The following is a 23485-nucleotide window of genomic DNA, read 5'->3' as shown; positions in this document are numbered from 1 at the left end:
TTATTTCTGTCGATGCTTTATTTGGACCACGTGTTTCAAGCTGACATCAGTACCTCCTTGGACCACTATGTAGTTCTAACACCAGTTATGACTGGCTTCTTCTCCACATAGAGTGGTCAACACCACATGAGGTTGACCACAAGGTTTCAGAAGTTGGGCTCTTTGCCATTTCCGCCCAAGCCAAGACAGACCGAAGGGTTACCTGGTCAATTAAAACCTGTAGGCGTGGCTTAATTACCATTCCGCCCATTACCAATATAAACTGAATTCTCACCTGTGTTCGAGAGATGCTTCCTGAACCTCGTTGACCTTGTGTCTCTGAATAAACCACATGTTGAACATTTACCTCTCCGAGAAACACCTGGCCCGAAACGAAGATACCACAAAGGATCAAATTAGATTTTCAGCACTGGGCGTTGTTTGTGTGAGTATGTTATCACCTTGACAGCGACAGTAATAGTACTACGGGGATTCTGCTGCGAGGCCGAAGGCCTTGTACTTGTGTTGAGAGCGAGGCTTTAAACTAATTCCGTGTTCTCGGTAAGGCATGGGCTGGGGGTGCTGGAGGAAGAGTTGTTTCCTAGGCTGCGGCGCTGGCGGCTATTCTTCAATCAGACTGATTCCCGATGGCGTCGAGGGCCGTCGGAATGGCAGGGACCTTCTCGATTGGCCGGGACAGAACCGAGGAGACAGGTGTTGTCAGGCAGACGGAGGCTGAGAGCAGATGTGTGGATTCTGTTCAGCTCCATATGAGCCCAGCGTGCGTTTGAAAGAATCCCTCACTCAGAGTGGTTAAAGTTGAATTAGGACTGTGGTATTTCACTGTCCCGTCCTCTCTCTCCTCCTTCTCTCACTCATTCATTTTGTGCATTCCTTTTTTTCTTTGCAGGTAGTTAAGAAAGTGTGTGTGTGTATGTGTGTGTCTCTGTGTGCATGTGTGCATGTGTGTGTGTGTGTGTGTGTGTGTGTGTGTGAGAGTCTCTATTCGTGTGTGTGTGTTTGTGTGTGTGTGTGTGTTTGTCTCTAGGTGCATGTGTGTGTGTGTGTGTGTGTGTGTGCGTGTGTTGGGGGAGGGGGTTGTCTCTGCGAGTGTGTGTGTGTGTTTGGGTGCATTGACTTGTTTAGTTGAATAATTACCCAACCCTACACTCTCACTTCCAGCTCTATATTCTGACCCCCCCCCCATTTAATCAGGCTGAATTGTGGCCTTCAGGACAGCCAAGGCAGCAGGCTGTAAATTCACCCTGCACCCGTAGCTTCTGATCTGTTGGGGACTCTCCATCACACCCAGATCCCTCTCGCTGCCTGCCAGTCATTAAGCTGTCAGTCAGTGGAATGCATTTGGTGATGTGCCATGCATTTTATTTTTTCCTTCGTATTCACTGCAGATGCAAGGTCACCTAACAGTTGTTCGTGCTGAGCACTTGGTTTTATGAAAATCCTTACTGTACCAACAGCGATATATATTGTTGTTTTTCTTTCTTCTGACAAATGTACATATTGTAAGTCGCTTCTGATAAAAGCGTCTGCTAAACGCCACAAATGTAAATGTAAGGTGCAAACAACAATGAACAAATTACAAGATGAAAAAAAGCATTCCTTTTATAATCAGGCCTGTTCATAAATGTTCTGCTTCCCTCATAGGGTCAAATGGTTTCACGGCTCGAAGGAGCTGAAAGTGGGGAGCATGAGAGAAGGAGAGGAAGAGAGCCAGAGTGTCAGAAGCCTCATCTAAACACCGTGATTCATCTGAGGTCGGCCAGGGAGCCACAACCCAGCATCTCTGCTCCGAGACCCCTGCTGAAGAGACGGCCTCTCAGCCCGCAGTGTAAACAGTCTTCAAATAAGATCTCAGCGGTAAGCCTTCACAGATTTCGCTCACTTCAACAAGAGGAGGACTGGATCCATATTTAGAGCTGTTCCGCTCTACTGTTGACTCTCTCCACTAGGCTAGTCTACACGACGACACACGCACCCCCACTTAAACCACACTACCGCTTTAATTGATGTCGAAAACATGAGCTTGTTGTGTCATTCCTTCGGCTTTTGTCAGGAGACAGAAATAAGGCCCGGCAGTTAAACTTATTTTCAGACAGATGCACTACAAGAGACGGTGAAAAGACAAACTGGTTATTGTAGTGAATGGTAAACGGACTGCATTTATACAGAGCTTCCCTAACAAGCGAACACTCAAAGCACTTTACAATATTGCATAACATTCACCCATTCATGCACACATTCACACACCGACGGCGGAGTCAGCCATACAAGGCGACAGCCAGCTCAGGGACACTTGGAGGAGCCGGGAATCAAACTAGCAACCTTCAGGATACCAGCCAACCTGCTTCACCTCCTGAGCCACATGCTGCCCATGTGTGTGTCCGTCTGTGTATTTGCGGTAATGAATTTCCCTGGGTCTAAATTGTTATTACACTGCTCGTGCGATATATGAAATACTGCATGAGCAGTAGTTAGTGTGAGCATGTTTGCATAACTAGTCATTATTTTTGCCTTTTATTACTGACATGGATCAAACTTGCTATGAATCAACCGTGTAAACGAATGCAGAACAGAGTAATGATAAACAGTGTGTGGTGTGTTGGTGTTTTGCTTGTGAGCTCATCACTTCAGCCTCACTATATACCTTTTTGGGTTGTATATATTTATTTATCTCTGCCCGCATCTCACATTAACTATTTAGCGGAGAGTTTCTTATCGAGGGAACATGGAAAAGCTCTGCTGGCGTAAACAGCAGAACGTCCACTTATTGCTGCACATCTTCCTGGAACCTTCCAAAGGATTCCTGTTCTCTGGAATCCTCCTGCTGACTCAGAGAACGTTTGTGTTCCGCCTCTAACGGGCTGAGCACAGAAAGAGAAACAGTCATGAAACAAGAAGAAATTAGCAAAATATGGAATATGAATATGAATATTTTCCACATAGGTGGATTGTCGTTTGCACCTTGCATCGGCAGTAAAAACAAATGAAAAACAAAATGTATGGCGCTCAACCCAATGACTTCAACTGTTTAATGTCTGACAGGCAGTAATGACAACAAACACTATCTATGAATATCATGTTGATGTGAAACGTAAACATTTCGATTTGATATCTGCTTTTGTCTTATTGAGAGGCGGCATATTATCTTTAATGCCCACCCCCCAAACACACACACACAAACTTACACACACACACACACACACACACACACACACTCTACAAGAGAGACAGAGAGTAAAGAGCCTTCTTACAGTGAAGCACATCTCTTGAATCTCTGTTGATAAACATAATGCACCATTTCTCTCTTCCTTTGGAGTAAGTAGATTTTCCCTCGTAAAAAGGTAGCCAAAAAGCCTAATATAAATATAGGAGTATCTCAATAGAAACAAAACACACACAAAAGGACCTCTGCAGCAAGGAAGAATTGGAGGATAACTCCAGCTATGTGGAACGAGAGAAGCATCGATCCCTTGGGCTGAGATCTCATGCTACATTCTTGGTCATTATTCCACAGCCACACAACCACAGGAGGCAGAAGGGTGTTTACCTCACATACTTGTGTTGAGCAAGGTTTATTTTATTGTACCTTTGTTTAACCAGGTCAAAGTCTCTTTGAGATTAAATGTTTTTTTCAAGAGAGACTTGGCCAAGAGGGCAGTATAATACAGAAAATAGATATAAGCTTCAGATAAAACAAACACACAATTTACACACAATAAAAAGACAGTTTGGGGATTTCAGGTAAGGAATTAAACACAAGTACAATGCTCAGTATTTACACCTAATAAGTCTTCAGTAAAGAGCTCTGATAGTCATAAGTCTTTCTGGAGGTTGGAGTGGTCATTGAGCGAACCTAAACCATTCAGGGCTCTACTTCCCTCCCACCACCAGGCCAACTGGGGAGACTGGGAGGAGGGGGTCAAAAGTCCAAACCAGTGGCGTCACCCCCCTGGGCTCCAGTCCGGTGCCCAGATGTCCAGATGCACTCTGGGCGTGTGTTGGATTGGATTATAGTGTTGTGGCGTTGTGCGCTGTGATGGTGCAGCCGACGCGTCAGCAGTGTAATCTGATATAAGACATGATCTCGCGTCTCACGGCGGACTTTGGGAGGGAGGTTTAGGTACTGAGATATCTGTCCTATATTTAGGCATCATTTAGAGCAGATCATTAAAAAAAAAAAAGGCATCAAATGGATCTGCCTATTCAAAAGAAAAACAACTCTAACATGGCTTTTGGGTTTTGACCTGAAAAGGTCAGGGTTTTGACCTGAAAAGGTCAGGGCTTTGACCTGAAAGGGTCAGGGCTTTGGCCTGAAAAGTGGCAACAAAAAAATAATTGAACTATTGGTAACAAGGTCCGCATACCTACTGACCCATCTTGGAGTAGGTGAGGGCAGTGGAAGCCAAAGAAAGAGTTCTCCTCCTCTTCTCGTTTGAATCATACTCAATTTCTCGTTATTGTAGATCTTGAGATATCTTGTTCTACAATATCTTGAGAAATCATACTCAATTTCTCAAGATATTGTAGAACGACCACTAGCATCCAAGGAGACATGGCCTCCGACTCCCACTATAACCATCAGCCAGAGCACCGGTCCAGTCTAGTTTGTCCATGGTGCCCATTCCCTAAATGCTCCTGAAAATGGAAACCTGTGAGTCTTAGCAGCAGGAATGAATGATGGTGAATCCATCACACGAGTTTGCAGAAGAGATCCAGGCCAAGACTCCCAGACAAGTACTAACCTGGTGCAGTTCTCCTGAAGAGGATTGCAGTGATTACATATCGAATGCATGCGCTCACTTCAGCCCGTGTCCTCGTTTTTCCTCCCTGTTGACAGCATTCTTGAACACAATTACAATTATCCTTCTCACCAAATCGGTGATTCTTTTTTTTTTCGTTTTTTTTACCGCATTTACAAAGTTGGATCGACAGTGGGGTTGTGGTGCACCAAGGGAGAAGGATGTGTGTGTGTGTGTGTGTGTGTGTGTGTGTGTGTGTGTGTGTGTGTGTGTGTGTGTGTGTGTGTGTGTGTGTAGCAGGACTAGTATTACTCCTGGGGGCTGCCTGCCTATCTAGAGGAGTGGTTCTCAAATGGGGTACCGCAAACCCTTATGGGCAAAAGTATACTTTTTTTTTTCACCCTGAGCAAGTTTAAATTCTGAAAGCTAGACAATGGAAAATAGAGAAAATGGATGGTAGAAACGTAAATCTGAAAACACACGAGAATCTGTGAGAAAGAGAGCGCATCCAGAAACACCAAAAGGCTCGGACCCCCCCCCTGGCGTTGTGCCTCTTTTGAGGGGAGAAATGATCCAACAGTCGCATGAAGCACAGGCCCATGTTTCGCACTAAATCGTTAGTATTTTCACCCCTTTTAACGTTCATGTTTACCCTGCCAAATAGAACACACCGACATTATTTATGTTCATTTTATTACATTTTCTCTCAAACGTGTTTCGTGCCGGTGAAGGGGGAAGTAAGCTGAAACAATATCTTGGGGAGGTACACTAATAAGTTTAAGAACCCCTGATCTAGAGTTCACCTAATCCACTGCCATACCCCCGTAACAAGACCCCGTGTCCAAGTGGACGCCGACCGGGCGGACCTCTGCCGGGTCCGTCTATTGCACAATGTAACCCGAGTACGCATTTATTAATAATCATCTCAAAGTGACGCTACTTTTATTTATTTCCGGCCAGCAGCGGTATGCTGAGACCCCCCAGGGGACGTTCATATTGTGTTTCACTCAAGGGGGGGGGGGGGGGGGGGGGTGACGACGTTTGCTGTAGCTATATTGATTGATGCCTCGTGTCCCCTCTGACCTTGTTTACCTGATCCCTTCGTCCCCAGACGTTCAGGGTCCAACTTGAACCATACGATCTGCGGAAGGATATACATATATTTTGTATTTAACGTTTTATACTTTGACCTCTTAATTGTTCACCCGCTTTGGCAGTGCAAACGTTTGTTTCTCATGCCAATTAAGCTCTTTTTAATTGAATGAATTTTATTGAAAGAGTCTCCCTCTTGCGTACAGCCTTCTCCATGCGTAGGGTGAGGTTGAACAGGTGAGACAGACTGAGATGAGATGCAAGGAAAACAAGCATTTTAATCTGGAATCTGGTACAATGAATGGGATCGATTGATCCCAGCCCTAAGAGCAATACAGTTGACTAAATAACGGATAATAAAGTTATACTTGTAAAGAACTAATTAAATCGTTAAAATTACTTAATTTATGTATCCTCAAGATGTATTTATCTTGAGATTAGTACAATATCAATTGTCATCAGCCTTCCCATTTAATTCAATCATAAATCAATGGTCACATCAGATATTTCCACCAGAACCACAAAACCTTAGAATTGGAAGATCACTATGTTTCTGTTCCTTATTGTGTGATGTAATTGTGTTGGTGTTGTCATTATTGTGTGTCAGCTAGTCACTGAGTAAAGAGAATATCATATAGCCGGGGATAGAGTTACAGACCGAGCTAGAATAGTCACACTGGGACACTCACCTTATGTCACTAAGAAGAGGGACTGCGTTCTGCTTTCATTACATCCTCCGTGCGCAGCGATGTGAGAGTCTGGATTGCTCATATATGATGTGTAGGGTGGTTTTATTAGAGGGAAATTATAGAAGGAATTCATGCAGCCCATCCAGATGACCATGATGGTCACAATACACAGAGCATCTTTGCAGATATAAAAGTGATATCAAATGTATACGGAAGAGGATGAGGGCCACAATGGGATTCTGAATTCTGAGCATAAAGTCAGAATTATGATTTATATAACAATTCTGACTTTGATCTCAGAATTCTGAGTATAAAGTCAGAATAAAACATGTTCTGAATTTAAAGCCGAACTCAAAAGAAATTCAAATGTAGCCCTTATCCGAGAGAGAGGAGGCCCTAGTCTTCCGATCACTTTTACAGCATTTATTGCAAACAGGAAAATATAAATTTAAAGATCCGCGGTTAGCGGTTACAGCCTAGCGATTGTAATACTTGCACTTGGTTCTATGAACATCTTTACTGTACCGACAGCGATATATTGTTTCACTTCTTATGACAAATGCACTTATTGTAAGTCGCTTTGGATAAAAGCGTCTGCCAAATACCCTAAATGTAAATGTAAATGTTACCGAATTTGGGAATAGGGGGAAAGGGAAAAACATGAAATCGCATGTTGCCATGTTTATTTAAAATATAAACAAAACTACAAAAGTTGATAAAAAGTCAAATAGACTTCCATCACATGTTCATGGTTAGTAAGAAATTCCACATTTGTGTAGAACATGCCCCTATGTGCCTGGACAGAACAATGTTAAGGGACACATATTCAAGCATGCAACAGCATGAGTGTGTGCTGTTGAGATCCATCGGGGTGTAAACAGATATGGAATGACTGTGTGTGTGTGTGTGTGTGTGTGTGTGTGTGTGTGTGTGTGTGTGTGTGTGTGTGTGTGTGTGTGTGTGTGTGTGTGTGTGTGTGTGTGTGTGTGTGTGTCCAATAGGACATACATACAGACACACACACACACTGCGGTCCAATAGGACAGAGACAGAAGACGACAACATATCATTTCAAAACAGTGTATCCTTATGCAAGTTTTTAAAAAGGTCATCATTGCATTCAATCAATTGTTGTATTAAAAAAGTTTGCGAATCTTTTCTGCACGCCTGATCTTCAGCTTTCCACAGCCAGGGAACAGGCTGTGAATATTAAAACCTATGCTGCCAGAAACTACCAGCAGTAACAGTGAAGGGTTAAAGGAAAGCAAAAGGCTAAGTAGTTTACCACAAGCCTGGCTCCACCTGCCTAAGTACTTCCGCTCAATTTGAATTTCCTTTCAGACCCTTGCTGGGTCTTGGTCTTTCTCCGTCTAAATTCAGACTTATCTGCAGTAGCCATGCATGTATCTGGACCTTTGCTAAGGTGTTGACGGACTAAAGGAGGGCGTGACTATAGGGGGGGGGCGGGACTAGAGGGCAGCTGGGTCGACCATGCTCTGGGTTGCCATGGCGACGGCGGGGGAAGGCGAGGCCTTGCCTTTGTAGCCCAGCTTCAGGATGTGTTTCTGCAGGTGAGCGATCCAGTCCTCCTGCACTGAGAGAGGGCCCTGGAACACCTGGTCACAGAACCTGGAGACACACGCACACACGCACACACACACACACACACACACGCACACGCACACACACACACAGGTACAGAGAGACACACACACACACACACACACCAGACACAGACACACACACACAGGTACAGAGAGACACACACACACACACACACACACACACACAGACACACACAGAGACACACACACACACACACACACACACCAGACACACACACACACACACACACACACACACACACACACACACAGAGACACATACATACACACCAGACAAAGACACACACACAGACACACAAACACACACTTTAATTTCCCTTGTCCCCTGTCTTTAATAGGGGCTACGTTTCCTTGTTTTATGTATATCTGTCTTCCAATACTGTTTTTAAGCAGTACAATTACATTGCACGTTTGGAAAAAGGTGTATTAATGTTTTAACCCCCATCATACTTTTGACCTGTAGTTAAACAATTAAACAACATTCTTTGGAGTGAACTAGACAGATCGTTAAATGTCGGACCGTTGTTCCCAGGTGAACTCAAAAACAAATGCCAATGAATACGCAAAAAAAGCACACACGTCTATCCACCTAATCCACCCGGGAAACGATGGTGTGAGGATTACTATTATAATGCATTATACAATTATAAAAAGGGGGTTGACATGCCCCCGCCCACTGACCTGCACTTGAGCGAGTAGACCTTCCCCACCAAGCTGACCAGGGGGGTGAGGGGGGGGTAGGGCAGAAGGGCGGGGATGTTGCCAGGGCGGGGGGGCGGGGGGCTGCCCTCCACGTTCTCTCGCCCCGAGGCGGCCGGCGGCTTCAGGGCGCGGACTCCTGGGGACAACCGATTGGGTTCGTTATTGAGCGGTCCGCTCTCGTTCCCTTGGGAACAACGGGACAGGAAACGACGCGCAGAGCAAGAAACCGACCCCGTGACACTTCATTTTGTTGTTCTGAGAAAGAACGCCCAGCGAAAAGAAAAGCGATCTTGTGTCGATGTTCACGCGTTTTCTTTTGTTTGACATCGGTCACCACAAGTCGAGGTGGAACGAGCTCCCTGCCGACGTCAGGACCGGAGAGTCGCTCACCAGCTTCAGCAAGAGACTCACCTGTTCAGAGTTCACCTGGACTCTGCACAGTCTAGGTGACTATGCTCCCCTCTTACTGATTGTACGCTGTTCGTACTTAGTTATAGTACTTAGTTGTGTAGCGTCTTATCCTAGCTATCTCTGTTATATAGAGGGAATGGGTTAACCTAGTGATGGTTAGTGCTTGGCACTTGGTTCTATGAACATCCTCCCTGCACCGACAGAGATAGGTTGTTGTTTCTCTTTCTTCTGATAAATGTACTTATTGTAAGTCTCTTTGGGTAAAAGCGTCTCCTGACCGCCCTGGATGTTAGCCTTCCTTTAGTATCTCTCTGTCCATCGTCTCTTACGGTTCGTGGACGGCGCCGTGACGTCGCTGAAGGCCATCTGCTTCGGCCCCCCGGGGCCCCTCTCCACAGTGGACAGCTTGTGGGCGGCCTTGGGGGACGCCGTCCCGGCGGCCCCCAGCAGCTCCCTGCCCGCCCGGGGGCCCGGGAGCGGCCCCAGAGGCTCAGGGCTCCTGGGGGCCGCAGGGACAGCGTCCAACAGGGGGGCGGGAGACTGCGCCGGTCTCTGGGGACGGAGGAACACAAACAACGATGAGTCAGGGTCAATAGTTTCAGACGTCTGATACCAGCTGATTGATGCAATGAATGAATTGACGTAGAAATTAAACGTAGATTTGACGGTGCTCATCAGCAGGAAACATGGGAAGTCAGTTCTACTTTCCTTGATTCACTGCAAATCTAGATCCTCTCTCCCCCCTACCTTCTTGATGTAGAGGTCCCCCAGGAGGTAGCGCTGGGTGATCTCGGCCACCTTGGCGGGCTCCTTCTGGATCCACTCGTTGAGCAGCTCGATGGGGGAGCCCTTGGAGCCGTCGCTCTTCCACTCGGTGACGCCCAGCTGGCGGAGGTGGGCGCGGGCGTGGCTCGCCAGCGCCTTCCGGTGGCTGAACTCGAACCCGCACAGCTGGCAGAAGGCGGCTGGAGGGCCAGAGGAAAAGGGCTGAACCGCTAGGCCTCTGGAGTGTATTAATACAGTTTTTATCTATATATATCTATATAGTAATCAGTAATTCACTAATAAATACCTGCACGAAAAAAAACAAAGTATATTTAAATGTCAAAGTATATTTTTATATAAGCTTACACTTGTATTTACGTCTTATGTTTGTGGGCTTTACAACGTTTACAATGTTTGCAATGCAACACAGCTTGTGTTAAAATAATTAAATACCTGCATGATTAAACCAAACTATATTTAAATGTAAAATAATATTTAAATCTAATGTACTCGTATTTCCGGCTAATGTCTGTCGGCTTTACAACGTTGACAATGTGACACAGTGCGCCGCTGGTCAAATGGCCCCGTTCACCTCACATCCCCAGGGCGTGTGTGGCCCCGTTCACCTCACATCCCCAGGGTGTGTGTGGCCCCGTTCACCTCACATCCCCAGGGCGTGTGTGGCCCCGTTCACCTCACATCCCCAGGGCGTGTGTGGCCCCGTTCACCTCACATCCCCAGGGCGTGTGTGGCCCCGTTCACCTCACATCCCCAGGGCGTGTGTGGCCCCGTTCACCTCACATCCCCAGGGTGTGTGTGGCCCCGTTCACCTCACATCCCCAGGGCGTGTGTGGCCCCGTTCACCTCACATCCCCAGGGTGTGTGTGGCCCCGTTCACCTCACATCCCCCACGGTGTGTGTGACTTACGGTTGTGCGACTTCTTGCCTGACGACGGGTCCCGGGCTTCCAGAGGCACGCCCTTCCCCATCAGCTGCCGGAGGAGGTCGATGGGCGACGACTTGCTCGACCAGGGCACGCCGAGCTGCCGAAGGTGGGCCCGCACGTGGCAGGAAAGGCCCTTCCGGGAGTCAAAGAGCTGGCCGCAGTACTCACACAGGATCAGGGGGACGGGCTGGCCGTCGAAGGTGGGCTCGATGAAGTTCACCGAGGTGGGCATCTCCGCGTCCGGGGGCGCCCGCTTGGGCTTCTTCAGCTGGGGGTCCACCGCCAGCCGGAAGCCCTTCTTCGCCTTCGGTGCTTTGCCGACGGGTGAGGGGAGGCCAGGGCTGGGCAGAGGGCTGCTGCCGGGGGGGAATGACGGGGGGGGCGCCGGAGACGGGGCCGACGGCTGCGCTCTGGCTTTGGCCGCGGCCCCTTTGGTCAGGGGCCAGATGTCCGCCAGCACGCCGCTGCTGGCCAGCTCCTCGATGGCCTCCACCGCCGAGGTCTTGCCCAGCATGTCCGACACGCCGATCTGCCGCAGGTGGGAGCGCGCGTGGCTGCCCAGGCCCTTGCGGTTCTCGAACTCCTCCCCGCAGAGAACGCACGCGTACTCCTTCAGCACCTTGGGCCGCTTGCCCGGCGGGGGGGAGGGGAGGGCGCTGGTGGAGGGTGGGTCCAGCGAGGGGCGGTTCGCGGCGGGTTTGGGTGGGGGGGTCTGCGGGGTCCCGGGCCGGGGCTCCTCCAGGGGGATGTTCTTGAGGTGGTACAGCAGCGCGATGGGGCTGATCTTGGAGCTGGCGTCCGAGACGCCGAGCTGTCTCAGGTGGGCCCGGGCGTGGCTGGACAGGCCCTTGCGCGTCTCGTACCACGCGCCGCACACCCGGCACACGTGGACCTCGTCGCTGGTGTCGGACACTGCAAGAGCGGACGGGAGGCGTTTGAAAACGGTCCGATACGCCAGCTGTTGCATAAGATGTTGTGTTGATGCACACTTTTTTTTTTTTTCACGTTTATTTGACCGGTTCAATGCGCGATATATAATTGAGCCAGATTATAGCCACAAGGCTAATTTTACATCTGTTTTCCCTGGACAGGAGTTGATGTTATAAAACAAATTAAAGACAACATGAAATGAGTGGGGACCATGACCCAAACACACATCACAGTGACATGTCCAGAGTAATAACATTCAGTCATGACAAAAACGTGAAATAAGATTGGTACGGCGTTGCGCTGCTTCTTACTTTGTTGTGTTGCTGCAAGATTGGTTAACGTGTTGCAGCATTAATCAACAGGATGAATCGTCGTCTTATCTTGTTCTAATGGTAGAACAGGGGGTATGTGTGTGTGTGTCACCAGAACCTCCACGGTTACCCCTACAGCAGCACAGATCAGATGCAGTTCAGAGAAGAGGCCTACCCAAGGTCAGAGGGGCGTCCGTCTCCTGCGGGGCCCACATTGGTTTCAGTGTCGTCTCTTTGGAGCTCGAACTCTGGGCCTCAACTTCTCTGGTCTCTATCCTTTTATGGGGAGAGACCAGTGGGAGAGCAGCAGCGACACCACTGGTCACACCAGTGAGAGATCCCAGCGGAGGGTCCTTCGGGGCGGGGAACTCCTCAAACAGCGTCACTGAGTGGCTCTTTACCTCGGGATCGGTCGGCGCCAAGGGGGTCTTTGGGTCCAGGGTGAAGTCCAGCTGGGAGCCTTTGCTCTCCTTGAGCTCGTAGAGCAGCGCGATGGGCCCATTGGTACACTCCGACAGCGGCACCCCGAGGTGCCGCAGGTGCAGGCGGGCGTGGCTGGATAGCCCCTGGCGGGTGGCGAAGCTGCAGCCGCACACGCCACACACCTTTTTTGACGAAGCTGCACGAAAACCAACAGGCAACGTTCAGGGTTTTCCACAGAAAATGTGTTAGTTAACGTGGTTGGGGGGGGGAGACTCTTTCACAGGTCTGATCTATATTTATCTATATTTCGATAATTCACCAATATTTACAGTAATATTTACATTATAAAAAAAGTCAGGGCGGAAGGCGTGTGTTGCTTGGGCGGCCGCATGAACGGTAAAGTGCTGTGGGAAACCCCGATGTTGTTTCACAACACGGTACAGAGGCTGAAGTATGACTGGAAAGGGTCACAGTTAAATCGGCTTCCTGCTAAATATGTGTATGCGTGTGTGTGTGTGTGTGTGTGTGTGTGTGTGTGTGCGTATATCAACGGCACTCACGTCTTTTTTCCATGGCGGGGGACCTTTGAGGTTTATAAAGCGTAAAACCTCGACCTTTGTGGCGCCCAGACCCTGATACGAGAGGTGATAGACCAGGGTTAAAGGTAGTCAGGGTCTGGTAGCTCCAACGGCTAGCCCAAGACAAGGAGCACGTTACATCTGGGACATAACAACCAAATGAAGATTACGTTATATATTATATAAATATATATATGATGTGGAAACTATGGTGAACTTTTAGCATCCTTGTGTGTGTGTGTGTGTGTGTGTGTGTGTGTGTGTGTGTGTGTGTGTGTGAAGGCAGCTAGCTGCTGGCTGCCATGCTTGATCAGAGTGTTTATACATATGAATACTTTTACTTATTATAAGTGTAATAAACACGATATAAGATCATATAGCCACTAACGTTACCTTTTATGTTTATTTCAACCTTGGAGACCTCCGATCGCAGATCTAGCCGAGAGGCTTGATGACAACAAAACCTTGCACAAGGGAGGGGGGAAGTCCCTGCCCACATTCAGAAGAAGGCATTTCAAAATAAAAGGCTTCGTTTTAATATCGTGAAGCGTTAAATGCGAATCAATCGTGTGTAACCCTATGAATGTACACTGTTTACGAAACAATATCGACAATTGTTTGACTTTTACCGATGACAGCTTATCAATGAACCACTGTTTCTGTCGATGTGTTTGTTCGTGCTTGTTTGTGTGAAATTATCAGCAGTCTACAACTCCTGTATGCACTTTTCCCTTCTCATTCATTATTCTGTCTATTCCAACGTGTTGCGGTGACTGCACTGGATGCCTGGAGCACCCCATCACCGATTTAAAATGATCTGTCAGTCTGTCAAGAGTGTAATGCTTATCAATCCGCATACAAACCAATGTAATACAATGTTTAAGAACAGTAACAATTAAAAAATCTTTTAAACACTACCAAGCACAACTTTCAAACAAGCACTGTTTCTGCAGCACTGTCTGCCTCCGACCTTTTACTTTGAAAATCCCTGTACTCCGCCTCTGGTTTAACTCATGGACCAAGAACTATAACTTCCGGGTAGGCTGACGGGTCCCGCCTACTTCAGCCTCTCCCTCCTTCTGTCCACCGGTCTCCTGCTCAGTGGTCCGGTGCTCAAGGCTGACTTTGGTTCTCTCTCCGACTCAACGTAAGTGTGTGTGCTGTTTCTGCTAGTCTAGGAGACGACCGCCATGTTAAGGAGACGAGGAGACATGAGGAAGGCGCCATATGGCTGCAGCGAGGCGTGCGGGTCAGCGTGGCGGGTTCGCATCCCGCGGGCCTCGAGCCGCTCTTTGTCTCTCCACGATTCAATCAACTTTTCTTTATATAACCTCCTATCTCTCTCCCCCTTTTCTCCTCTGTCTCCCCCTTCCCCCCCCCCTCTTTTCTCCTCTCTCTCCCTTTTCCCCATTTTCTCTTCCTTTCTCCCCTCTCTCTCCCCCTTTTCTCACCTCTCTCCCCCTTTCTTCCCTCTCTCCCTTTCTCCCCTCTCTCCCCCTTTCTCCCCTCTCTCCCTCCCCCTCTGCGTCTTCAGGAGGATTTAGTGCAGAGTCATGCTGGGTCTGCCCTAAACCACAATGCTGCCTTTATACTTTTTTTTTAGATTTCACTATTTTTAAAGTGTCTTATATTACTGAGTTACGTTATGAGACCGACTGACCACTTGATGCATGTAAAACCTGAGTATGTGGTTGATGTAGACTGGTTTAGTGGGTGACGGGGACTGGCTTAGTGGAAGACTCTGGACTGGTTTAGCTGCAGGGTCTGCACTAGTTTAGTGGCCAGTTTTATACTGGTTTAGTGGCAGGGTCTGCACTGGTTCAGTCACGCTGGTGTTTAAGTCGGTCATGAGGTTCTCATCATCCCTGGACGAATAATAATCTCTATTGTGTCGGGAAACCCATGAGACGTCTGCAGCTGCTACTTCTGCTTTCACTGCTGGTTTAAATCGGTGTAAGCTTTAAAAAAACTACTGACCCAGTGACTTAGCTGGAGGGCCTCAAGACCTTCAGGGAACACTTTAATTGCAGACAAATATTGTGCCTTTTTCTTGTGGAAGTCCATCCTGCTATTGTATGCTGGTGAGGGTCAACGGTAAATAGACTGCATTTATATAATTTCTTTTGACCAGTGGCCACTCTAAGCGCTTTACGACATTGCCCAACATTCACCCATTCATTCACACACCGACGACGGTGTCAGCCACGCAGGGCGACAGCCAGCTCGTCGGGAACATGTAGGGTGGTGCGTCTCGCTCAGGGACACCTCGGCCCTCAGCTAGGAGGAGCCGGGGATCGAACCAGCAACCTTCCGGTTCCAAGCCTGCCCGCTCTACCTCCTGAGCCACACGCCGCCCCTAAAGCCTGGCTGAGCCTCTCTCAATGGTTGCTGGTTGTGTTCCCTCCAGGTAACGACCACCATGTCTGCTGGAAGCGCCCAGATCGGGAAGCCTGCCCCGGCCTTCACCACCACCGCCGTGGTGAATGGAGAGTTTCAGGACGTCAGCCTGTCCAGCTATCAAGGTGAAGGGCTTTAAACCTCAACTTTGAAGTTTGAGATGCACCCATGTGAATGATCTATCCGTTGATTGGTCTAATAAATCCGTAAAATAAGTTGGCGAGCTTCAATTTTAAACCAAACTACTACTGCAAGCGTGTATCTGTATTACATTTACATTGTGCGCATTTAGCAGACGCTTTTATGCAAAGCGACTCACAATAAGTACATTTGTCAGAAGAAAGAGAAACAACAATATATCGCTGTCGGTACAGTAAGGATGTTCATAGAGCCAAGTGCCGAGCACTAACCATCACTAGGTTAACCCATTGCCCGTACACAACAGAGATAGCTAGGATAAGACGCTGTGAAGTGTTAGGACATACAAAGTACAGCAAGTGTGTGCATTTAGTGTTGACTCTCCTTGTCTCCTCTTCTGTTTGTTCAGGGAAGTACGTGATCTTGTTCTTCTACCCTTTGGACTTCACCTTCGTCTGCCCCACTGAGATCGTGGCCTTCAGCGACCGCGCCGAGGAGTTCCGCAAGATCGGCTGTGAGGTGCTGGGAGCCTCCACCGACTCCCAGTTCAGCCACCTGGCCTGGTGAGCACAGGGCACTGGTCTCAAACCAATACACATGTTTAGATGATTACTATGAATGGGAACCCAATCTTTACCTCAGCCACCCTGCAGGAAAAGGCTGCTTAATGTTTGGATGGAAAGGCCAAGCAGACTTGTGTAATGAAATTACTATTATTATTATTAATTATTGAACATCTGCTTTAGTAGATGTTTGATATGTTTTACTGTGCTGTCTAAGTGGGCCAACTGTTGGCCCAGAGGTCTTGATAAGCCCCTCCCCCTCAGCTTATCATATATCACTGTGTAACGCTGATAAGCCTAAAGGCCTGGTTTTACCGCCTGGTCGTGGGGGTTCATCCAACTTTGCCGAAGGAGAAAAGTCCATGCATAGAAAAACAAGTGTGGCCCTGGGTAAAGACTGGCTAGCGGCCATGGGCGGGGCTGTGTTAATAACTGATAGCTTAAAAAATGTCCATGTCAGTTGGATTTATATCCTGTCGGTTCTAGATGCTTGGCAAACAAATGATGTAAACTACCGTTCAAAAGTTTGGGGTCACTTAGAAATGTCCTTATTTTTTTTAAAGAGAAGCACTTTTTTTCAATGAAGATGACATTAAACGAATCTGAAATACATTCTAGACATTCTCAATGTGGTAAATGACTACTCTAGCTGGAGACGGCTGATTTGTAATGGAATATCTACATAGGTGTACAGAGGCTCATTTCCAGCAACCATCACTCCTGTGTTCTATCACGTTAAAAGGCTAATTGACGATTAGAAAACCCTTGCGCAATTATGCTAGCACAGTGTAAAACCATTGAACAAAAGTGAGTTTTGATGGAAAACATGAAATTGTCTGGGTGACCCCAAACTTTTGAACAGTATTCCAAAGTGTCCTGCTCTTTGTGCCTGCCCCCGTGTCCGTTGGTTAACGTGTCCGTCTGTCCGTCCGTTAGGATCAACACTCCCAGGAAGCAGGGCGGTCTGGGGCCAATGAACATCCCCCTGCTGGCCGACCTCACCCACTCCATCTCCCGGGACTACGGGGTCCTGAAGGAAGACCAGGGCATCGCCTACAGGCAAGGCTGGATACCTTTCACATTCATTCACCCGTTCACGCACACATTCACCCAATGACGGCGGAGTCAGCCACGCAGGGCGACGGCCAGCTCGTCAGGAGCGGTCAAGGTGAGGCGTCTCGCTCGGGGACACCTCGACACTCAGCTAGGAGGAGCCAGGGATCGAACCAGCGACCTTCCGGTGACCAGCCAACCCGCTCATGTGCTGTCCCATGTTGTTCACATGTGGTCCAGTATGGAGTGGCCATGAGAGGCAGGATTGACAAAACTAGGACGGACGTGAAATCTTTAGGGTAAAAGTGTCGGTTCAAAATGGGTTCGATTATAACATTTTTTAGTTAATGCAAATCCAACCACACCATTGATCTCCATCTTCTCAGGAATGCTCATTAAACAACCAGTCCACCACGTTTTAAATGACTCCCAGAATGGACTGGTTTGTCGCGGTCCGGGTGTGTTGGCCAGTTTTCTGACAGCCGTACCTGCCCAGTTTGACCAGTATCGTGTTGCCACCGCTTTTAAACACCAGCTTAAAAGCTTTTTATTAGGGATGAGTTGGCACGATGGCCATTATCAGAGGGGCGTGGTAAATGACAACAGTAATTACTCTCTCTGTTTTCCTTTCGTGATCTCTGAACATTATAATGGAAGGCAACACAAACAAGGGATTGGCTGAACCGGTTTGTGTTGTGTAATGTCGGCGAGCCATTGTGGATTGTGCTCTGGGATTATGTCTGTGGACACACTTCTAGCCATGTGTGTGTGTGTGTGTGTGTGTGTGTGTGTGTGTGTATGTAATGTGTGTTTGTGTGTACGGTACATATGCAGCATGCTCTTGAGCACGTTTTGCAGTTAATTAACAAACCCAATTCAAATGAATCTGGATTTTGTTTTGCTCTTGGATGTGCTGCTGCTCTGAACTGGTTGGTGAAACGTGCCTGGACTTCAAACGGAGGCTGTTATGTGTCCTCTCTTACCTCGTTCCGCTCACAGGGGACTGGTCTCTGACCGTTATCTGTCCTGTGTTTACCTTGTTCCTCTCACAGGGGTCTGTTTGTGATCGACGATAAGGGCATTCTGAGGCAGATCACCATCAACGACCTGCCCGTTGGTCGCTCTGTGGACGAGACCCTCCGTCTGGTCCAGGCCTTCCAGCACACCGACAAGTTCGGAGAAGGTGGGTCGACTAGAGATGATCCGATAGTTTTTTTTTTTTTTTTCCCTTACAGATTCTTGAACTTGAGTATCTGCTGATACCTATTCAGCATCTAGCATTGTAACGACTAATAGCACTGATTCTTATTGAAGGGGTCTCTTAGGATGACAGCGATGTATAGCCAGTTCACTTACTTTCAAACTAAATAATTTACATTTATAATAAGACATTTGTATTCGCGTAGTTCAGCATCCATGTTTTAACTCGGAACGCACGTAGGTCGGAAATGGCGCGCTATATATATTTCTCTCTCAAATGCGCACAGACGTGCGAACCAACCAATACAGCAGGATCTGAATAATTCCATAGGTTAAATGCAGACCAAACCTATGCGTGTAGCGGTGTTGTACTCGTGTCCGTGCTGGACTGTTGAAGCCCGGTGTGTGTGTGTGTGCCAGTATTGTACCCATGTCACTGATTCCATGCGTGTCGTTAACGTAACCCTCTCTACTCTACAGTGTGCCCCGCTGGCTGGAAGCCCGGTAACGATACCATCGTTCCCGACATCAAGAAGAGCAAAGAGTTTTTCTCCAAGCAGTGATGTTCCTCATCTGAGTCCAGATCTAACCATAGCACTTAAGTGTAGATTCCTGTCTAGCAGATCCTTCTTTCCTTTATAACCCCAGAACCAAGTCTACTTGTATTATTACTGACCGTGTTAAACCAATCTCTTCCGGATAGTTAACTGTGGCGTACTTTCCAAGTCCCGAGCACTGAAACTGGTAACACTTAACGTATTCTGGATGGTATTATTTGTATTGTCTGCTCATTAATAAAGCATTGATCGTTTCTTGGTAGTTCCTTGCTTCCCGTCAGTTATTTTAAATTGTACCCTTTTCCGTCACTAGGTAGCAGCATTGGACTAGGGTTGGATCTTGTTATTTTAGTTAGTTGCGTTTTTAGTTTTGTCTTACGGACGTTTAACATAATGACTAATTTATGGTTCCCATATCATACCTGTTATGACGTGACCAGAGGTTTACATTCAATTAGCTGTTCAGTTTAGCGATTGTGGGGAAAAGGCTTAGATTGCATCTAACGGGAACACGCCATGGCATCTTTATAAGAAGGCCTCGCAATGATCACGGGATGTTTTGGGGAAGTGGAAATGCAATTGCGGGGAAAGTCCCCTGCTCTGTAGGAGGTAGGAGTTCCCGGAAACCTGCTGGTATATGACGGCAGCCGGCAGGTTTGACCATAAATGGGCCTGTTCTGACGTCAAGATGAACCGTCCCACGCCGGGACGCACAGAGCGGAACCAGTCGAGAGGCACTCTACTGGTCGACCGATGCACTGCAGCGGCCAGATATGGTTGATTCAACAGATATTATGGACTTTAAACGGCAATTCATAGCAAAATAAACCAATATTAAACTTTTCAAGCACTGTTTAACCTAACCAATTATTAGTAAAATAAACATATTAAACTATGATGGAGCCAATAATGTTCTACAAGGCCATTCTTAACCAAATTAACCAATATATTTTAAACAATATGAAGTATTTATGTACCTAACGGCAATTAATAGCAAAATAAAACTATGATGTAAATTTAACGGCAACTAATAGCAAAATAAATCAATAGTATGTACTTGACGGCAATCAATACTACAATAAATATGGGCATCGGCCACCCTCAAAAGAAAGCCCAACACATTTCTTCAATTCATATTATTTACTTAAATATATATATACTGTACAAAAAAACACAACCAATCAGGCTTGGCCCGAGAAACCAATAAGTTAAGTACCACTTGAACGCGTCACGATCGAATGTAAACAGGCAAAGCCAAAGACAAGAACATCATCAAAACTTGATCCAAATGCCCCAAAGTGTTTCAGTCTATTAAGTGCGTCTCTCTGGTGGTCCCCGCGGGCAAGACGACCACCCTCCACATCACTTAGCCTCCATATAAAGTCCATAGTCCCCCACGTCTCCTCGTCTCCAGACGCACCAGAACTTCTCTCATTTGTTCCCCAGTGTCGCTCCACGCCCAACCATCTCCTCTCCTGTATTGTTCAGCAGCTCCAGAAAAAGTGCGTTCACTTCAGTCTTCAGTAAGACTTGACTTTAGGCGCCATCATGAGCTGACAGCCGCTACTGACGTGCGTCATGACCTTCTGCTTGAGCTGGGCCACCTGCTCCCGCAGCACGGACGCGGTGTTGGACAGCCCCAGGTTGTCGTTCTTCAGCACCTTCACCTTGTCCTCCAGCCGCGCTATGCGCTCCAGCTTCCGCCGCCGGCACTTGGTGGCGGCCAGGCGGTTCCTCAGCTTCTTGCGCTCCGCCTTGATGCGCTCCTGGTTCTCCATGTCGATGGGGGACATGGGCCCCGGGGAGCCGGAGTCGCTACTCTGCAGGTCGGGCACCGTCTGCGGCTCCTCCTTCATCAGCCCCCCGTAGCGCTGCGCGTGGAGGATCCCTGCGCCGGGCAGGGAGTGTTGGAAGTGGTGGGAAGACCCGTGCGCCTGGGGGGGCAGCTGGTGGTGGTGGGGGTACTGGTGGGGATGGGGCAGGTAGCTGATGGTGGTGGAGGGGTAGCTGGGCGCAGAGGACGACATGTTGGCGGTGTTCGGCGTGCAGTTGCTCAGGTTGGTGTATTCGAGGTGGTGGTGGTCGGCCTGGAGCGAGGAGCCGAACACCGAGGAGGCGGAGACCCCCCCGCTATGAGTACCGAGGGTCCCGCCACCGATGGACACGTTGGGGGGGGGCGCCATCTGGTTCATCTTGTGCAGGTCGTCCAGCGCCTTGACAAAGCCGTCCGCGAAGCCTTCCTGCTCCTCGGTGATGCTGCGGCTGTAGGTGAAGCCGCTGGGGGTGGAGGTGGAGGTGATGGTGGGGGTCCCGGCGCTGTTCTGGAGGATGAGTCGCTCCAGGTCGGGGTTCGAGGCGCAGAGCTTCAGAGAGCCGACGTCCGCGTGCACGCTCGGGTAGAAATCACCATCCACCGCGGCGGCGCGCAGCAGGTGGTGCGGCTTGAGGAGGTGAGAGGAGGAGCGGTGGTAGGGGTCGCAGAGGTCCAGGGTCATGGCCTGCTGCCTGGGCAGCTTGGGGTCCGGCGGCGGGGCAGCAACGCCTCCTGGACGGCCGAAAGCAGAGAGAAACGAGTCGTCATAAAAGGGTTGTTCCATTAGTGCGGACATATTTTTCAAGAAGAATAGACAAAGTCAAACAGGGATAAACTCTTCGGTGTCCCCCTCTTTCTCTCTCAGCAGTAGTAGCCAGTCCCGACGCACTACTATGTGAAGATCAATGTTATCAAACTACTGCTAAAACCTCCAATATAGCGGATAACAGTAGGCTACTGTACCAAGTCGTTGCTTTTGGTCTTTAGTCTCTCTTGGTGAATCGGAAGTGAAGTCCGGTGACTAAACCTCTGGTTTTGGTCCCAAGTTGTGTCTCTTTTATTGCTCGTTTGTGTGTGTGTGCGTCACTGAGCTCCACACAGGCGGGTTTTAATCAAATGGGTCTGGGTTTCGCTTCGCGGTATTAATACCGCGGAGGTGTGTAAGCCCCGCCCCCGGATGACGTAGTAGATTGCCGTGGTGACCGAATGACGTTGTATCCAGGAAATCTATTGGTAGCATCCACGGAAAGGGCAGTAGTAGACCTGTGGGCTGTTATATTATGTTTATATAACATATATATGTATTGCATTTTAAGTTAAAATATATTGAAATCCAAATATGTGCGTGTGCGACGTTTACAACCGCGTTGATAACCTTATAGTGCTCAACTGCTGCCTCGTCATGCGATCAGAATTGATATCGGCCGGCCCTTATATGGGCATCATATTACTACTGTTCCTCCCTGTGAGAGCGGGAAGCCAATCCCTGTTTGGCGCACTTCCAGGACGCCTCGAGGATGCGGGGAGGTGGGCGTGGCCGCGGCGTGGGCATTGGCGCGCAGCCCGGCTCCCTTCCCTTTGCCCCGCGGGAGGGCAGTAGCCCACTGAAGTCGCTGCGGCCATGTGATTAAAATACACAAGAAGCACAACAGAACCGAACCAGGGTGATACAAGGGTGGTTTATAGAGAGGCTTAATACCCTTTGTATGGTTTGAAGCCAGGCTTTAAGCAATTTGGGGGAATATCCCCAACTTTATTCAGCTTGACAACCACGAACACAAACAAAACGTTGGTCGAGACTCATGTAGGGGAATTATTTGTTTTAATCATTTTTAACCAGGCCTAGGCTATATATATGTATTTTTTAACGAATAAGGTCATGTAGGGGATTTTTTTAAATTTTTTGTGGTTGTACATGCAGGCCGCTATCAAGGGTTGAAGGTCAAGTTTTAATCACCCGGTGCATTAACGATTGAGTAGAGTACAGACGTGTGCTTCGAAGAATTCGTAGCAGACCTTTTATACGCGCTTGTCATTTGTGACCCTTAAAGGCAGGCGTTGTTTGCTTTCTCATCAAACACGTCAACGAACACGACAACGAAGGAAAGTCAGGCACATCCACCTACCTTAATGAAGTGGGTGCCTCCTTATGTTAGTGTGTGCGTGCCTGTGTAAACACGCACGCTCCAACACATCAGAGGCTTCACATGAATAATCAATAACCCTACAGTAGTTCACCACGAACGCCGGGCGGACGTCCGCAGCTCATATCGCCGATTCCGTCATTCTACGTGGGTGGAGCGGTGATGCGAGCGGACAGTTCCCGGGTATTAATCTGAACACGGGAGAAGGAAGGCAGGACTGAACATGGAACTGGACGCCGGGGAGCTTTGGACGCGACGCCCGGGAGGCTGGAGGTGCAATCAGCCACAGAACGGGAGAAGGCCGCCCAAGGCCCCGCTAAATAAAGAGTCTGCAACCTGTTGGGTGACGGTTAGCCCGTGGCTTGGTGCACTGCTGGGGGCAGCACCCAGGAGAGGGGAGAGGGGAGAG

At 48.4% G+C, this 23485-nt stretch overlaps 3 protein-coding genes across 4 annotated transcripts; 1 reads left to right on the top strand and 2 right to left on the bottom strand.

The window, feature by feature from the left end:
- Positions 1-7137: 7137 nt before the first annotated feature.
- wiza (WIZ zinc finger a) lies at positions 7138-13671 on the bottom strand. The gene is made up of 8 exons (XM_079730491.1): positions 13605-13671; positions 13194-13265; positions 12386-12829; positions 10952-11881; positions 10006-10223; positions 9588-9810; positions 8827-8983; positions 7138-8149 (listed from the first exon to the last, which is right to left on the bottom strand). The coding sequence occupies exons 2-8, from the start codon at positions 13204-13206 to the stop codon at positions 7990-7992; spliced, it is 2145 nt and encodes a 714-aa protein (XP_079586617.1). The 5' UTR covers positions 13207-13265; positions 13605-13671; the 3' UTR covers positions 7138-7989.
- A 583-nt stretch (positions 13672-14254) lies between these two features.
- On the top strand, positions 14255-19381 carry prdx2 (peroxiredoxin 2). Its single transcript, XM_079730698.1, has 6 exons — positions 14255-14358; positions 15619-15733; positions 16156-16309; positions 17246-17368; positions 18415-18545; positions 19043-19381. The coding sequence occupies exons 2-6, from the start codon at positions 15631-15633 to the stop codon at positions 19123-19125; spliced, it is 594 nt and encodes a 197-aa protein (XP_079586824.1). The 5' UTR covers positions 14255-14358; positions 15619-15630; the 3' UTR covers positions 19126-19381.
- Positions 19382-20215: 834 nt separating this feature from the next.
- LOC307071655 (transcription factor JunB-like) lies at positions 20216-22036 on the bottom strand. 2 transcript variants are annotated; one of them, XM_079730707.1, is made up of 2 exons: positions 21896-22036; positions 20217-21664 (listed from the first exon to the last, which is right to left on the bottom strand). In XM_079730707.1, the coding sequence occupies exon 2, from the start codon at positions 21612-21614 to the stop codon at positions 20640-20642; it is 975 nt and encodes a 324-aa protein (XP_079586833.1). In that variant the 5' UTR covers positions 21615-21664; positions 21896-22036; the 3' UTR covers positions 20217-20639. The 2 variants fall into 2 exon arrangements, with proteins under 2 accessions (XP_079586832.1, XP_079586833.1); XM_079730706.1 differs by having other exon boundaries at positions 20216-22032.
- Between the last annotated feature and the right edge of the window lie 1449 nt (positions 22037-23485).

Source organism: Pollachius pollachius (genome assembly GCF_949987615.1).
Source record: "Pollachius pollachius genome assembly, chromosome: 2".
Lineage (NCBI taxonomy): Eukaryota > Metazoa > Chordata > Actinopteri > Gadiformes > Gadidae > Pollachius > Pollachius pollachius.
Note: the sequence above shows the minus strand (reverse complement) of the source record. Positions and strands in the feature narration are given on the sequence as shown.

Bases quoted from the DNA above. Each gene is read 5' to 3' on its own strand.
- wiza (XM_079730491.1), bottom strand. The intron at 10,224-10,951 runs GTAAGTCACACA...CTGGCCCTCCAG, and splicing joins AGGCAAGAAGTCGCACAACC to CCGCCTTCTGCCAGCTGTGC. The intron at 8,150-8,826 runs GTCAGTGGGCGG...GTGTGTCTCCAG, and splicing joins GTCTACTCGCTCAAGTGCAG to GTTCTGTGACCAGGTGTTCC.
- prdx2 (XM_079730698.1), top strand. From the start codon at position 15,631: ATGTCTGCTGGAAGCGCCCAGATCGGGAAGCCTGCCCCGGCCTTCACC. The intron at 15,734-16,155 runs GTGAAGGGCTTT...CTGTTTGTTCAG, and splicing joins CAGCCTGTCCAGCTATCAAG to GGAAGTACGTGATCTTGTTC. The intron at 18,546-19,042 runs GTGGGTCGACTA...TCTACTCTACAG, and splicing joins CACCGACAAGTTCGGAGAAG to TGTGCCCCGCTGGCTGGAAG.
- LOC307071655 (XM_079730706.1), bottom strand. From the start codon at position 21,728: ATGTCCGCACTAATGGAACAACCCTTTTATGACGACTCGTTTCTCTCT.